We start from the raw sequence: 15916 nt of genomic DNA, 5'->3' as shown, positions 1-15916 counted from the left end.
ATTTTATCATATGTAGGTATGCATTTATAGAAAAAAAAAACATAGTATACATAGGGCTCGGTACTATCTATGGTTTCAGGCATCCACTGGGGGTCTTGGAAAGTATCCCTGGTGGATAAGGGGGGGGCTACTGTACTACCAAAAAGTGGGCTATCATAAAAATGCTAGGTTAGATTAACTAGTAGAATCAAAGAAAACTGGATTGCAGGTTGATTTTAGGAAACCAAATTTTAGTTGAAAAAACAGAAAGAGAAGGTATTTATTGTTGAAATGCATGTGAGTGATTTTAGAAAAAGCAAAAGCAAACACTACTTAGGTTAGAACCTGGGTCTTTGCAGTTTTCATGCATCACACTCCACTTTACCGAGATCTATGCTTGTAGATCACAGGGCCATTTTGTCGTTTCTTTGGTGGCCAGACAAGGGGTGACCTGTATGTACATACAGTTAGACAGATACATGGACAAATGCCCATGAAAAGAAGTGAGAATCATGATTCAGAAAACTGGAGAATGAGATCAAGAAACACTTAAATTGTAACATACGAAAATGAAAAAGAAAAATGAAAATGAAAGAAACCAATGAAGGAGAAATATGAAAAGAGAAACTAATGCTGTCCATCATTCTCAGGAAAATCAGAAAATAATTGGTACAGATATGGTTAGAACATAAATATGGCCTTCATCTAAAATTGTTTTTTAAAAATATTTCTGCATTTTGCAGAAGGAGCAACTTACGCGGAAGCAGATTGTGAGGGCTTCATGGATGCTGAGCTACAGTCACCAGCGTTATGGGGCAACTTGGGGGATGCTGGAAGGGATGAATCAGTAAGCTCTTCAATGTCGGAATGTGATGAAGGAGGCTTGGTGGACTTTTTCTTCCCAAAGGCTTGTTTGAAAGAACTTCTCAGCTGAAAGAAGGACAGAAATTACCCTTCTTGTCTATTTGCACTTGGAGAGCTTTTGCTTTGGGGCGTTAGTTTGCAGATGCCATCCTAGCCACTGCCTGGGGTCAGTATGTACAAGCAGAGTATTAACAATTGCAGCACAGTATCTCTAAAAAAAAATGATACCGTGTTTTGTGTGTTCATTTTATTCTTGTATTAATCCAGCGCAGCGCAAACATGGAAGGCTTTTAAATAGTGCAAGGTCAAGGGCATGGCTGTCAGAGCACTCATTTAAAACTAAGTACCTTGAAGGGATCTCCATTCCCAATGCTTCTCTCTTCAAGGCAATTTGTTTTAAATGGCCACTTTAGCGCTACAATCAAGTCATGTCCTGCTGACAGTACAAACTTAAAAAGCAAAATGAAACCAAATTCACCTAACACTTCATTAATTGTGATTTTCTATTCAAATTTTCCAATCCCAGACTACTCAAAACCAGAATTGGTATCCCCTACAGTTCTATTCAGAAAGTGGTTTTACATCTCTTTAAAATTTGAGATTAAAATGAAAAGACACAAAGAAAAGACATACAAGGTAATCTGTTTTAAAAGGTATAAAAGCCTACTGCCAAAATGAATAGCATTCATGCCAAGGTAGAGTTTTTTTATAGATGCATGCCAAATTGTCCACGGTTTATATTCACCTCACTTCCTCTAGAGTTCACCTTGCAGAAACATGAAAGAGTGTGGAATTACAAATCAAGGGAATGAAGGCTGATCAGTATTTTAAAATATTACCTGTATAAACATTTTTTAAGACAAAAAGATATTTCTTTCATTATTTGTAGAAAGCACTCCAGTAAAATCCTCTGATAATTATGTCTGGATTTCATAAAGAGTTGTATTTACTCAAAATCTACCTTTGTTTTTTTTTTTTTGGTATTAAAAGAAATCATTAACTCCATTGTTTTTAAGTTTTTTGCAGTAACAGTATCTTCCCTTCGGCTATTTAGCTATTGATCAATATAATAAATTATGTCTCTAGCAAACTTAAGGTACAGTTCTGTTAAAGTGCATTTCTATATTTCTGCTATATTCTCTTGGTTAAAAACATCAAGAAGACACTAATGTGGTTGATTTCTTTTAGGGTGAAACTATTCACACGGTAAGCCCTGTTGATTTCAAAGGCAGAAGGAGAGTTTCATGGTTTCTTCTTTCCCTTTATTGACTCCCATTCTCCTCCTTTTCCTCCAACACCAGTATCAACATCATCATCATCATATCATCATCATCATCATCATCATCATTTTTTCACTTTTCCTTCATCTCTACCCCCACAATAAACCCCTATTTTAAGCCATTTATTCACAGATGTTATCTTATTTTTCTTTAGTATAACTCTATAGCTATACTATTGACTTTCTATAGTTATACTATAGAAAAACAAGATAACATCTGTGAATAAATGGTATTCACAAATAAATATAGTTGCTATTAACTATCCTTTTATAGATAAGAAAATTCAGGCCCCTCAAAAGGTCTAGATCTAGTGGTGATTCAAACCCAAGTTTAGTCCCAACATTGAAATGTATGCTTTTCAGTACATGCCACACCAGTTTCGGTGGTGAGTGCAGCATCTGAGGTGTCAGTAGCTTGAATGGGGCACTTTGTAAACTGCTGCAGATCACTGAAGCCTCAAAGAAAAAGGCCTAACACATGATGCATTAATAAGCTTCTGAATTAGATAAAGGACGGTGGCTTACCCAGTTCTTCTTTTTCTTCTTCTTAGAATCAGCATCATTACCACTGCCAATACTGGAATGGCTTGTGGCACTGTTGATACTAGAAACACTTTCAGAGGAATGCTGTCTTCTGATGCGAAGATCTAGCAATAGAGAGAGAGAGAGAGAATCACATTGGCTCATGAAGAGTCTCGATCTGAACAAATAAGTCTTTTAGGTCTTTTGAGAGGAAGTTCTCTAATAAAGGTCAACAAGGATTTGTACAGATAATTTCAATGCAGTTTTGGTTTTAGAAGTTTAGTACAACCATATTTGTTTTAATTAACTGAGTTATCTACATTAAGATTTAATGGGAATCTCATATAAGTCTGCAGCCCTGGCAGTTTAATGAGTTCTGAGTTTTGTCTAAAATTAAATGCTATGCTAGTGATTTTTACTGAATGCCTGGATCAAACAGCTCTTCCAAAATGATTTGTTCTGAATGATTACTTTCAAGGAGTAAATGGAAACTCATAATAGAATGAGAATTAATTGTGCCTTTTTAATGTTTGTGCTTCAAATACAGCTACTAGAGCAAAATGTATTAACTTTCCATTTCATAGAATCATACCATATTAGAGCCAAAACAAACCTTGAAGTCATGTAAGCACATAATCTCACAGATAAGGAAACTGAAGTGAAAAGAAGTTAAGTAACTTGGCCAAAGTCAAACAGCCAATGAAAGGCAGATCCTCCAAAGAAAGCCTAGGTAGACTGAGTTTGTGAATTAAACAGAGGACATATTTAAAACAGTGCAATTCTTCCAATGTACCCCTACTCCCTGCCCATGACTTATTATAGAATAGTAAAAGTAATATCAATAACAAATAATAATAAAACTAGGTTTTATAATATGCTTGATATGCCCCGGAGTATCTAATTTTATTATTAAAGCAAACCACTGAAATGAGTTTAATTACTAAATGTAATTTTCACATGGTCACATAGCTGAAAAATAGTGGAGCCAGGCTCAGCCGCAGGCTGATTCTAATATCCATTGTGTTAACTGCCATGTATGCAGCATGTGGTATGGCCTTGCTTAACTTCTAAAAGCAAGCAGTGCTTCTTTAGTTAAGATATTTTGAAGAGAATAGCATTTGATATTTAATCATGTTTAAAGGTATCTATTTCTTTTATACAAGCAGCTTATAGATTTATAGTTATTAAAAATAAAACAAACTGAATTTTTTCCTACCTAAAATGCACTAGTATAGGTATTACTGAGACACTAAGAAAATTTACAAAATTGTGCTTAAGGTCACACTTGCTTTTAGTCAATTTCCATTAATATACTTATTGTCATCAAGGCAGATTAGGCAAGCAAAAAAATCTCAGTAGAAGTTGTAAGATGTCAAAATTTATTCTAAAGCTGACAAAGTTTTCATAAAACTAGTACCATAAAATCAAGTCTTTTCAATTGACTGATTTACTGAATAGTAAAAATGATCCATGGCAACAAAACTATAATTGGTTGCTTTCAAAACATATAACAAATATATATGTATTAATAGACATGTAATATATGTATTTACATATATATGTATGTGTGTGTATATGTATATCCTCATCATCATATACATATATATCAATTAGTCCCTTAATTTTTCTACTAAGGCAATCATGCTGAAAAATTTTATAGGAAGAAAACACATAGAGTTTTTTTGTTTAGAATCCCTAGAATTCGTCCCTTAAAATTATTTTAAAAAGTAGTGATGAGAACATTAACTGGTTTTGCATGCTAAAACATTACCAACTCCTAAACCTAAATCAAGGTATTCATGTAGGAGGTTTCAATTCAACAATAAAGGAATCTGGTATCCTTTAATCAACTATTATGGAACTCATATAAATAAACAGTAGAAGAATATGTGTAGGTATTTCTTCGGGTTTTAAATTTTTGCTGAGATCAGCCATTAGCTTTTTGAAAAAGATTTCCCATTTGCTAGCTCATTCCTAATAATTAACCTTCACAAATAGAAAAGCACAAAGTATTACAGTACTTCAGAATTTTTATTATATCCCAAATTAATAAACTGTGTCTGACTTCTTTAATACTAAAATTTTTAAAAGATAGGTAAATTATTATAATCATAGGTCAAAAGTAGTCCTTGGAGGTATCAGTTACCTTTTTATGACTGCATTCACCAGTAAAGATTAGCAAAGCCATAATATTAATAATATTGTGAAATGAAGCAAATGCATTTTACCGTTCCCTAACAATTTCTTTTTTAATACTTCTAAGTATTTAATTCAGTACATGGGGCATCATAAAGTTCAGTAAAGAATAGCTAACCAAATGAATATCAGCAATCCGAATGAATGGAGAAGCCTATTTTTAAAGTGAAATTTTCAGGTACGTGTTTGTTCACTTGTCATTTTCTACCTCCCATCCTCTGCGTCACCACTGCCCCAGTTCAAGCTATCAACATAACCTTTACAGCAAGCATTGCTACTGAACTTACTCATCTTCAAACCATTCTATAAACAATAGCTAGAAAAATCTTTTTAAAAGGAAAACTTCATCATCACTCCCCCACTTAAGACCTTTCAATAACTTCTCACTGTAATAAGAATAGATAAAAATCCATCTTCTAAATATGGCCTACAATTCCTCAGTAATCTTGTCAGTCCTTAACTCATCAATCGTGTTCTTCTTCTTACACATTTGCTTAGTATTTTCCTTACATTAGTTCCATAAGGGAACTAATTTATTTTCTGCCTCAAAGCTCTTTTGAAATGCTCCTCCCTCACGACTTATAATGTGATTGACAATTATTCCTTGGATAGTCACTTGAATATCACTACCTTAGAGTAATCTTCCGTGACTATGTAACCTCCAGTAGGTTCCTTGGTACCCTCCTTCCCTATGGTACCTGTTATTTTCCATCTTAGAACTTATAACTATTTTGGTATACATGTTCAGCTTCACCAATGATCACATACATTCATTTACCTTCTGCTCTCCCACTAGACTAAAAGTTCTATGGGGACAAAGACCATATCTATTTTGTTTACCATTATATATTCCAAACCTTATATAGCATATGGCATGTGGTATCAATCAATACATAGTGTTAAATAAATCGATTCTGATTTTTCATTCACTATAACTACGTTTGCCTATCATTATTTCTAAAAAATATTTAGTGCTGACAGAACTTTAATACATGTGTTATCCCACTGTATTTGGCGTATCTTAAGGAAAAACAATTCTATACACAGAAGTAGTGACTTAGAAAGCAATAACACATTTTGAAAAAAAAGGTAAAATTTTCTAGTACCTTCAACTTTCAAATTTCTTATCACAAATACTATATTTGCAGTGGATTATGAGCTCCATGAACAAAGGTAATTTTTAAAATCTTTGTATTTTAAGATCTGATAATGCCTAGTACTTAATAGCAGGTGTTTACATATGTTTCTAAACAAAACAAAATTTTATTATAGACTGTAATTATTTATCAGACTTCATTAATGAATGTGATGCATTAATTTAGAGAAAATAGAAAACACATTCACAAATTGGTGTGTGATTTTGTGATAGTCTGGCCTGTCTATAAGACTGTTGCCTCATTCCAAATATATCTTCTAAAATCATATGTAAAAATATACATTACATTCACATTTTAAGGGTCTCTAAAAGTAAATTTCAATGTGATTTCCAAATATAAATTTATATGCCATACAATTACCTTAATAACCCATGGAAAGACACATAATTAGTTTAACTGACTATTTTTTCCATGTAATGTCAATGGTCAATGTGATAAGAATCACTCTATGTTCATTACATTTAATACTGAGTTTTAATATTATAGAAATACAATCTAACTATCTTGTATACATTCAATCCTTTATAACCAGTGGTTTTTGTTACTTTTAAAACCTAGCAAATTATTTTTTAATATTTATTGGTCGATGTAAATATTAACTGGTATTTTTCACCTTAAGCATCACCCCTCCCACATTTCTGAGCAAAGGCATTCCAATTTTTCAATTTCAGTAGTCATATTCAGCTACCTGTTGCTTAAGATAAAAGGAATCCTTTCAGCAAGTTTCACTTCAGTGACTTGTGCTGTGTTAAAGTAAGAATTAAGCCTTTTTAAATCCCTTCTGGACCTATTTACGACATGAAGATTTAGAACATAAGCTGCTTTATTATAGCTCTAAGATAAGCTTTAAATATGCAGTAATTTTCCATGCATCACATAAATCACTCCCCCACATGGAAAGTTGCTAAATTCTTGAGAGAAGTAGCCCCTATAGAACTACTTTGTCCTTCAATTTAAGCATATCTCACTTTATGTAATTGTTTTCCTAAAATTTAAATTGAAATTCATTTAAAAATTACTTTATTCTTCTTTTAAAAATTCAAATAAACCCCTTTTATGTGCAAGACATCATCATGGGCATCCTGATGTCTTTCAAAAGAGTGAAAAAACAAGCTCTACTATTGTAAATCAGGAAAGACATATCTTAAAAGCCCCAAAGTATAATGTAATTTTAAGAAGGGAAGTATTGCTACTTCCAGAAACATATCACAGGGGACTTCATTCAGTGTAGGAATCAAGAAAGCATATTTGGGTTACCTGCTGCAGTGTCTCAAAAAGTTTTTATGCTGATCAAACAAGGTAGAATATTCTAAACGGAATGAATGCAATTCATAAAGAACTTATGAAGAATTGAAAAAAATTCAGGATAGCTGAAATATGGAATATACAATGCAACAACAGAAGAAGAAGTAAAGTCTATATGTGCTTCATCGGGCACATAGTTGGTGATGAATAAATATTTGTTGAATAAATGAAGCTGGTGAAGAGAGATTATGGCAAGTTGAGGAGTCTGTATTCCATTCTGAAGGCAATGGGATACCTGTAGATGTGTTTCTTTTTTTTTTTTTTTTTTTTTTTTTTTTGAGACGGAGTCTCCCTCTGTCACCCAGGCTGGAGTGCAGTGGCCGGATCTCAGCTCACCGCAAGCTCCGCCTCCCGGGTTTACGCCATTCTCCTGCCTCAGCCTCCCGAGTAGCTGGGACTACAGGCGCCCGCCACCTCGCCCGGCTAAGTTTTTTGTATTTTTAGTAGAGACGGGGTTTCACTGTGTTAGCCAGGATGGTCTCGATCTCCTGACCTCGTGATCCGCCTGTCTCGGCCTCCCAAAGTGCTGGGATTACAGGCTTGAGCCACCGCGCCCGGCCATAGATGTGTTTCTTAATGACTGTTCTGGCTTCACTGTGAAGATTGGTGTAAAGCAGATAAGATTAAGAAGAGGAAGGCTATTGAGGGGGGTGGTCATGGTTCAGGAGAGAGGTGATGGATGGTGAGAGTAAAACCAGAGAAAAGTGAACAGATCCAAGAGATACTTAAGGAGTGGGATCAATAGATCTTGGTAATTTATTCAACGAGAAGAGGAGGAGTTATGAAGAATACTTAGATCTCTGGCTAAATGGAAGGATGGTGGTGCTATCCACTGAGGCAAAAAGCACTGAAGGAGCAGCAGGTCTGAGACAGAAGACAAGTTAAAGTTTGGAGACATTGGTTTTAAGATGCAAAACAGACATTCAAAGATATCCACATGGAGTTCTCGGTAGCTCTATATACAGAGCCTGGCCTGCAAACCTAGATTTGACAGTTATTAGCTATTAACACATTAATAAAAATTACAGCTAGAGTATGAGATGATTTTCTATATATTTTTAAATAGGATGCATAGAATCATAATGTACAGAATCATAATGGAAGACAGCTTAGGATATCAACAATTAACAAATGGATACAAAAGAGTGAATTTATAAAAGAAATATTGAAAAAACATTTCAAAGGAGCAGAAGAAAAACCAAAAATGTGTGATGTCATGAACATTAGAAAAACTGAATGTTTCACATAGGAAGGAATGAATATCAGCATCAAATACTGTTTCCATGTCTGTCTAATACAATCAGAATTTTAAATGTTTTACTGAATTTAGTGTCATATAAGTATCTACCGATCCTGGAGAGCATTATTTTGGTGGAGTGGAGGGAAAAGGAGCTACACTCCAGTGGTCTAAAGATGGTTGGTGGCTGAAGACATTGAAAGAGTTCGTAAAATTTTTCTCAGAATTCTTCTGGAAATGAAAAGAGAGATAATAAGGCATTCATGTTTTAGGTCAGGATTTTTGAAGCTGGGAAAGAGTTGAGCATGTTGAATGCCATTGAAAAGTGTCAGGAAATGAGTAAATAGAACCAATGTAAAGGGAAAAAATGACACGATATTAATAATGAGCATTTCTTCAGTGGTGAACTCAGGGGTAGGGGCAGTGGCAGAAGTATTTTTATTGTTTAGAATTGCTTAAGCATAGGAATAATATAAAATATACCTACCTTTCGCCTGTTGTTTTTATTGTTTTAAAATTATCTACAGGAAATGTACCTTTTTGTAGGCTCCATCCAGGAAAAGTTGTTCCCAATGCCCATTGCTTGCTATATCATCATATTGACTATTTCATTTTTATATACAGATCTAGATTATCATACTCATTAATGGGTTTGTTTTGCCTGAAGTCAGATATGCATGTATTAACCAACCACTCCATCTCCATCTCCATTGAATCAAGTGGAGAGATGTGTATACAACTATAGAACCAAATTTCATAAGACCAATTTAAAAATTATTTGATAATGAAAGTCACTATCCTAAAATTCTAGGATTCTGACCACATTAATACCAACTTATTCATTATAAAAGGCAATGACACTGAGTAAATGCAGTTTTACTCTAATTAGTAAATAAAATAGATGCCTATTATATTGGGTGGAAATGAAACGATTTCTAAATATACCTTTGGGAGGATGGTCTGGACCATTCAGCGCTCCCTGAATAGCCGCCTGGGCAGCAGAATTCTGAGCCTTCAGCATTTCAATGGTTTCTCTTAGTTCTATAAGTTCAGACTCCTGTGAAACAAACAGAGTTTGGAAGCTTTAATACCTAGAAAGAAAAGTAAAATCTCCTTGCTCATAGTTGAATTTAAAAGGTTTGATTTTATGTAGTAACAACCTCCTGGAAGATTTGGATGCTTAGCTGAACTTGTCAAGTTGTACCTAATAACTTCTTTCTTAGCTAAAGTAAAGGAGGTGTTTGTTTGTTTTTCTTAGTTATTGTCTTATAAAAGAGAGATGAATAGTCTTTATTCTTTTCAAAGGGCGGGACCCGGAACTCCCCAGTACAAAGTAAAACAGGATATCACACCACTCATTTCAGATCACATACTTACTAATATTACCTATGATTACATTAGATATTTAGATATCACTATTGCACTGTTGCATTGCATTGTATTTATTGTCAACTACAAACCTGAAGTTTTGTCAAACCAATGATTTCAGATTTTGTTTGAAGTATTTTGTGCCTGCAAAATTGATTCTTTCTATTTAAGTGTAAAACCTGGAACTTACCCCTAATTCCTATTAAATGTCATCTTATTAAATTCTGATGCCATATCAAGGTCATGTTACATTCTGATACTTTTTCATTTAATAAAACTCCTAAGATGGAGACCTAGTCTCACCAAGCCAAAGCAACACAGGAATAAAGTAAATAGAAATATATGTATTATACAATTTTTAAATAATAGTTAAATTACAAACAAAGCAGCTTACAGATCAAATTTTAATAAAGCATATATTTTCTTTTTGAATTTAAAATAATTATATGTCCCAATAAAATACTTGCACACATTTGAACTTTCATAGTTATTTAAGTGAATTATTTTCACAGAAATAACTCATTTTTGGAAGATAAAATAACTCAGAAAAAGATAGAAAGAAAAAGAACTGAGTGTTGCTTCAGTATAGACCAAATTTCCATTAGAAGCTCAGTAACAAGTATCTTTCATGGTGGTAATATAATCCTAAAAATCAGATCTTTGTCAGTCTCTTAGAGGGGGAATTCCTTGGTAATGTATTTGTCATTCATCATTCATCATTTCCTTTAGCATCTTTGGCAGAAAGCCAAAGAATCGGGCTTGGGTTCTTCATTCTCTGGTAAATAATTTATCGTTAATCAATGTCTCCCAGAACATACATTTTAAAAAGATCATCAGCAGCGGCCTTTGCGGAAAATTGCTTCATACATGGGAATATCTGTTGACTATTTTAAACTTAGACACTTAAAAAAAAAAGATAGATGATGCTAATTGAAGTGATATCCAAGTTTGGAATAGATACCTGGCACCTCATGTATCTATTTTCATTGCATACCTGGCATTTTCCTGATAAAGAACACTTAAATTTAAAACAAACAACCAAACCTTCTTATGGACTTTCAGTAGCTTATGAGTGGAAGCATCTCTCATAATGAAAAATCAATAGTAACCTCCTAAATTTATAGATGGGTCTTCAAATACTTGACTGCAATTCACTTCGACTATATTATCAAAGAAGAATATAATATTTGTGGGAAATTTCCATTGTCATAACAAAAGTCAGACCCAATTCATCATAATGACTCAGTCTCTCCAATTTTTATATTCTGTCCATTGCCAAATTAGCAACAGATTTTACCAAAACTTAATATATTTTCCATTTAAAAATATCCCCCAAGAAATAAAATATTTACTGAAAATTTATTCTGCTCTTACTGGAAAAATTTTCAAAAAGAAATAAATGGTACAGAGTGGAATCCTATAATGTAAATATTAATTTTACAACATAAATACTGGAATGCAAATTAAATTCTAATTAAAGTCAGATTTTTTCCCTTAAATTTAAGATCAATTATGCCTGTACTATGGATTAAAATCTGTTAAAACATTTGCCTGTAGCTTTAAAGGAAAAAAGTGGTATGCCAACAATGCCAAAAAATTAAGCTTAGCTTTGAGTTAGCTGACTTATTTCAGTGTCAAAACATTCAGCTTTTCACGAGAAATCTCTTATAAAACCTGTTTTCAAAAAGATAAAATGTAGAACATTCAGGCAATGTTGCTTTTTCAGAATATCATATTTAATATGAAATAGAAAAATGATCACTTTCTAATATTAATTATCTTTTAAAAAGCAATAGATATGAACAGGTTAGTTGTTACTCAATGTGGCACAATATATGTAAAAGGAAGAATAACTAGTTAAGAAATATATCTGCTATATAAGTTGAGAGAATCATATCTATGAAAAAAATTGGTTCAACCAAATTCATACTGCTTTTTCTTTAGAACTTTATGAGTATAAGTAAACACCTACAAAATATTCCATAGTCTTTGATTAAAAAGATAGCCAAATTCTACATTGATTGACATAATCTGTTCAAACCTGCACTAGTTATCTTTCCATATTTGCAAAATTCCTTCCTTCTCTCTCATTTCAGTTAATGAGATCTGCTCTCACCTTGTCACTCAAGTCGCACCCATCTCTTTTCTCTGAGCTTTCCATAAAACTTTCTTTTTATTTAAATATCCTACCTCACTGTTAAAAGCCATGGTAAAATGTCTCCACCCTTGTGAAACCTGTTTTCCTGTCAGAAAAAAAAATGAAAATGTGCTTCGAGACTATTTAATGTAGCTTCTTTAGTTGTTGATGAATATACTTTTTCACCTGATTTATGATCTCCATAAATATTGGGATGATTTTGTTGAAATGTTCTCATCTGCATTAAACAGATGTTTCTCCCTTGAAAGAATAACATAAAACTTCAACTGTATTGCATACGTATTTTTTTTTTTTTTTTGCAAGAGCGTGTCTGATCACCTAGTGAGTGGGGTACCGTATAAAAAATGTCAACAACTTTATTAGTTATTATAACCAGGAAGTCTTATTTTGGCTAAATCAGTGGAATCACCTCCTTTGGATGAGAACAAAGTCAGGTTTTCCTTTCTCTCTTTCCCAATAATATTAGAGATAAGCATAAAGAATTTTAAAATAAAAACTTAACTGAGACATAGAAATGTTTCAATAGTTTATTTCTAGTCTTCATTTTTCTTCTTCATAATTATGGTTACTGTTCACATTTATTTTTTAAGCTGTATTTTTTCAGGCTTCTATAGTGCATAGAAATTGTAATGTGGCCTCCAGACGCAACAAAGAATTTTTATTTTATTTTATTTTTGTCCATAGTGGGGAGTTTGGATGAGGTATATGATTAGAAATGAATTCCTGAGATAGCTAACTATAACATCATTAGATATTCTAAAATATTTTCATATAGTTTCTTTATGCTGAAGGGAAAAATAGAAGATACTCAAGTTTTGAGAATCCTTATTAATCATTCAGAAAAAAACTGAAAAAAATGTATGTGCCATCAAGATATGGATTTAAAGTCTACTCTTCCAATTCAGTCATTTTCAGTTTCTTATTCTCATTAAATACTAAAGAGAACATTGAGGCTGGGATAATTCTGCAAAAGATTTTAGGAATAAGATAATCAGATCATATTTTGTTACTTCACATTTTTCAAAAATGATAGATATTTTAAAACCTGAGAACCAAACTAAGATTTCATTTTCCTCCAATGAGCTATTCAAGATAATGATACCTCCAACACCTGCTGACCTTGTAAAGTTCTAGTTTTCCATGAAAGTTTCTCATGTTAAAGAAGCTGAATGAAGTCAATGTCTCTTTTCACAGTTTTATGCATGTGTCTGAGACTAAACAATTCATTCAGGTCAGGCTTGAAATGCTTCAAAATAAAATGATCAAATTTTGTGTCAGAATACTAGCCTTTCCTGGTGGTCTTTCCAATCCAATTTCTTAACTATACTTGATCTCTTTCCAAATTTCTCAGTAATAAAGACTTTGTTGAGAATCCCACAAGCTTGGGACAATCTCATCAACAAATGTCATCAACTAACTTGACCTTCTAGGCAAGGCTGTTTAAATTTTCCACCACATCTGTCCTTTACGTCCTCATGTTGGCACTGTTAATCTCACACTACCCAGCTCTAGTCTCCTCAAACAGGTCCTCCCTTCCCACTCCACCTTGCTTCTGAAGTCTTGCTAATCGTTCTACTGAAAGAACCTGACCATCCCTATTGCATCTAGTTTCAAATAAATTACATTCACCAAATACCAGTAGGGTAAGTAATTTGAAAATTTTAGATTCACATTATTCTATGCCCTAAAGATTAATGGATGCATCATCTGACTCTAGCAATATATATTTTTAAAAACACTTCTAGATGGCAACTATCATAATGTAAATTGGGGAGAGTTAATGTAAAAATCCTATTCAACGAAATTTTTAGTTGCAGCATTATCTATTTTCAAAGATTTGGTTTCAAATTCCCTTATTTTGAAGGTTTCAATTCCTGTTTTGTAGTCACCCAAAGTTTCAGAGAGGTAACAAATGAGCAAAATTCTAGGCTTTACTGTTAGGATAGTAGTCAATATCTGAGCTTCATCACTCATACAAGGGGATATTCCTCTGCCTGTTCTGACCTTCTAACAAGTAAAACCTCTCATACCCTTAACATATGTTCTAACTGCCTTGGCATGACAGCTACAGGGAACTAATTTGAAAGTCTTTTACATTTTAAATTCTGAAATATTGAGCTGAGAATATAGCTTTAGTAAATTTGAACACAAGGATTTAGAAGTAGTTCTGTAAGAATGTTACCTATAAAAATATAGTTTGCTGGATTCCTAGAAGTTGAGCCCTTCTCAACTGGCATTCTGTGAGAAAATTAAGCCCTGCACAATGATTTAGTAGCAATATCCTTGATTCTGACAAGAGTGGTACATAGCTAGTACCATTCTAGATAGTGAGAAAAGAAGTTATTTCAGCACATATAGTGGATGCCTCAGGGCATCAGGTTTATTTTTTTTCATATATTCCTGGCGAAGAAGTGCTGGTGAAGAGACAAGGATCTGAAACCAGGATAAAATTCTTGATCAAACTACATCAATGTCATAGTCTACGAGCCCTGGGTTAGGGATAGGGTAATGTCTAGAGATAATTTCACTCTCAGCAAGCATATTAACAATTCTCTTGATTTTTACCTACTTACAGACTTACTATCATATAGCATGTCTTCTTTTAGCAGCTATTGGGAATACTGTTTAACTTTCAGAAAATGCTGCCAGATTGATCACTATTTTTTTTTCTTTTTTTGTGATTTTGATTTTTTTGAGACGGAGTCTCTCTCTGTCACTCAGGCTGGAGTGCAGTGGCATGATCTTGGCTCAGTGCAACCTCCACCTCTGGGTTTCAAGCGAGTCTCCTGCCTCTGCAGATGTTTCCTTTCAGAATGCACATGACATTGTACTGAGTCTAATAGCATGATAATTTTCTGCCTTCTGAGTTATTCATACATGTCTTTTCTTTCTTACCAGGCTATAAGTGTATAAAACCAGTGTTCTGGTACACAAATTTGGCAAGAGATTCAGTGTTATTTGGCATCAGGAAATAGGAAAAGTATTAGGAGTGAATCCCTCTTTATTCAAGGCAGTTATTTTGGTCTATAAATCAAACAAAAATTTTGATGTAGCTTCAGGCGATTAACGCCATGTGATTGCTGACAATCACACTGTGAAGCCCAAATACTAGAATCTGAGTCTTAATTTAGTTTATCCATTTTTAAAGTATGTAATCAAGAACATGAAACAACCTTGGCCTTTGTTACTTCATGTTTTAGCTTCCAACCCTCAATATCCTCATTCTCAGCTTTACTTTTTTCGCTAGTGCTTATCATTACCTGAAATTCTATATGTTTTAGTTATAGGTAATATATATATATATATATATTATTTTTATTTATTTATGTTTTTAAAATTTGAGACAGAGTCTTGCTCTGTCGCCCAGGCTGGAGTGCAGTGGCATGATCTCGGCTCACTGCAACCTCCACCTCCCAGGTTTAAGTGATTCTCCTGCCTCAACCTCCTGAATAGTTGGAACTACAGGTGCCCACCACCACGCCCAGCTAATTTTTGTTTATAGTACAGATAGAGTTTCACTATGTTGGCCAGGCTGCTCTTGTACTCCTGATCTCAGGGAATCTGCCTGCCTCAGCCTCTCAAAGTGCTGGGATTACACGCATGAGTCACCACACCTGGCCTGTTTTAATTATATTTTTATTATCATCTGTTGCCCTCCTAAATTATAACTTCAATGATAAAGAGATACATATATATGAGATATGTATGAGAAATATAAACTCCATGAGGAATATTATATATATGTATAATATGCTTTTAGAGTTCTGGTAGATATCTATGTTTATAGATATAGACCTATATCTATCATTCTATATCTATATTGTCTGTACTGTTTTGTCATTAGAAGATCA

At 33.6% G+C, this 15916-nt stretch overlaps 1 protein-coding gene across 16 annotated transcripts in view; it reads right to left on the bottom strand.

The window, feature by feature from the left end:
• Positions 1-15916, bottom strand: part of NAV3 (neuron navigator 3) — a 381439-nt gene that overhangs the window by 35661 nt on the left and 329862 nt on the right. For 6 of the 16 annotated variants that reach the window (XM_065524605.1, XM_065524607.2, XM_065524609.2 and 3 more), the window contains 5 exons: positions 9485-9596; positions 2648-2769; positions 1589-1609; positions 737-909; positions 365-430 (listed from right to left, as the gene is read on the bottom strand). In XM_065524605.1, coding sequence (XP_065380677.1) covers positions 365-430; positions 737-909; positions 1589-1609; positions 2648-2769; positions 9485-9596 — 494 coding nt within the window. The remainder of the gene's footprint in view (positions 1-364; positions 431-736; positions 910-1588; positions 1610-2647; positions 2770-9484; positions 9597-15916) is intronic. The other 10 variants (XM_005571610.5, XM_005571612.5, XM_074007466.1 and 7 more) reach the window with 3 other exon arrangements.

Source organism: Macaca fascicularis, chromosome 11 (assembly GCF_037993035.2).
Source record: "Macaca fascicularis isolate 582-1 chromosome 11, T2T-MFA8v1.1".
In the NCBI taxonomy this organism is placed as follows: Eukaryota; Metazoa; Chordata; class Mammalia; order Primates; family Cercopithecidae; genus Macaca; species Macaca fascicularis.
Note: the sequence above shows the minus strand (reverse complement) of the source record. Positions and strands in the feature narration are given on the sequence as shown.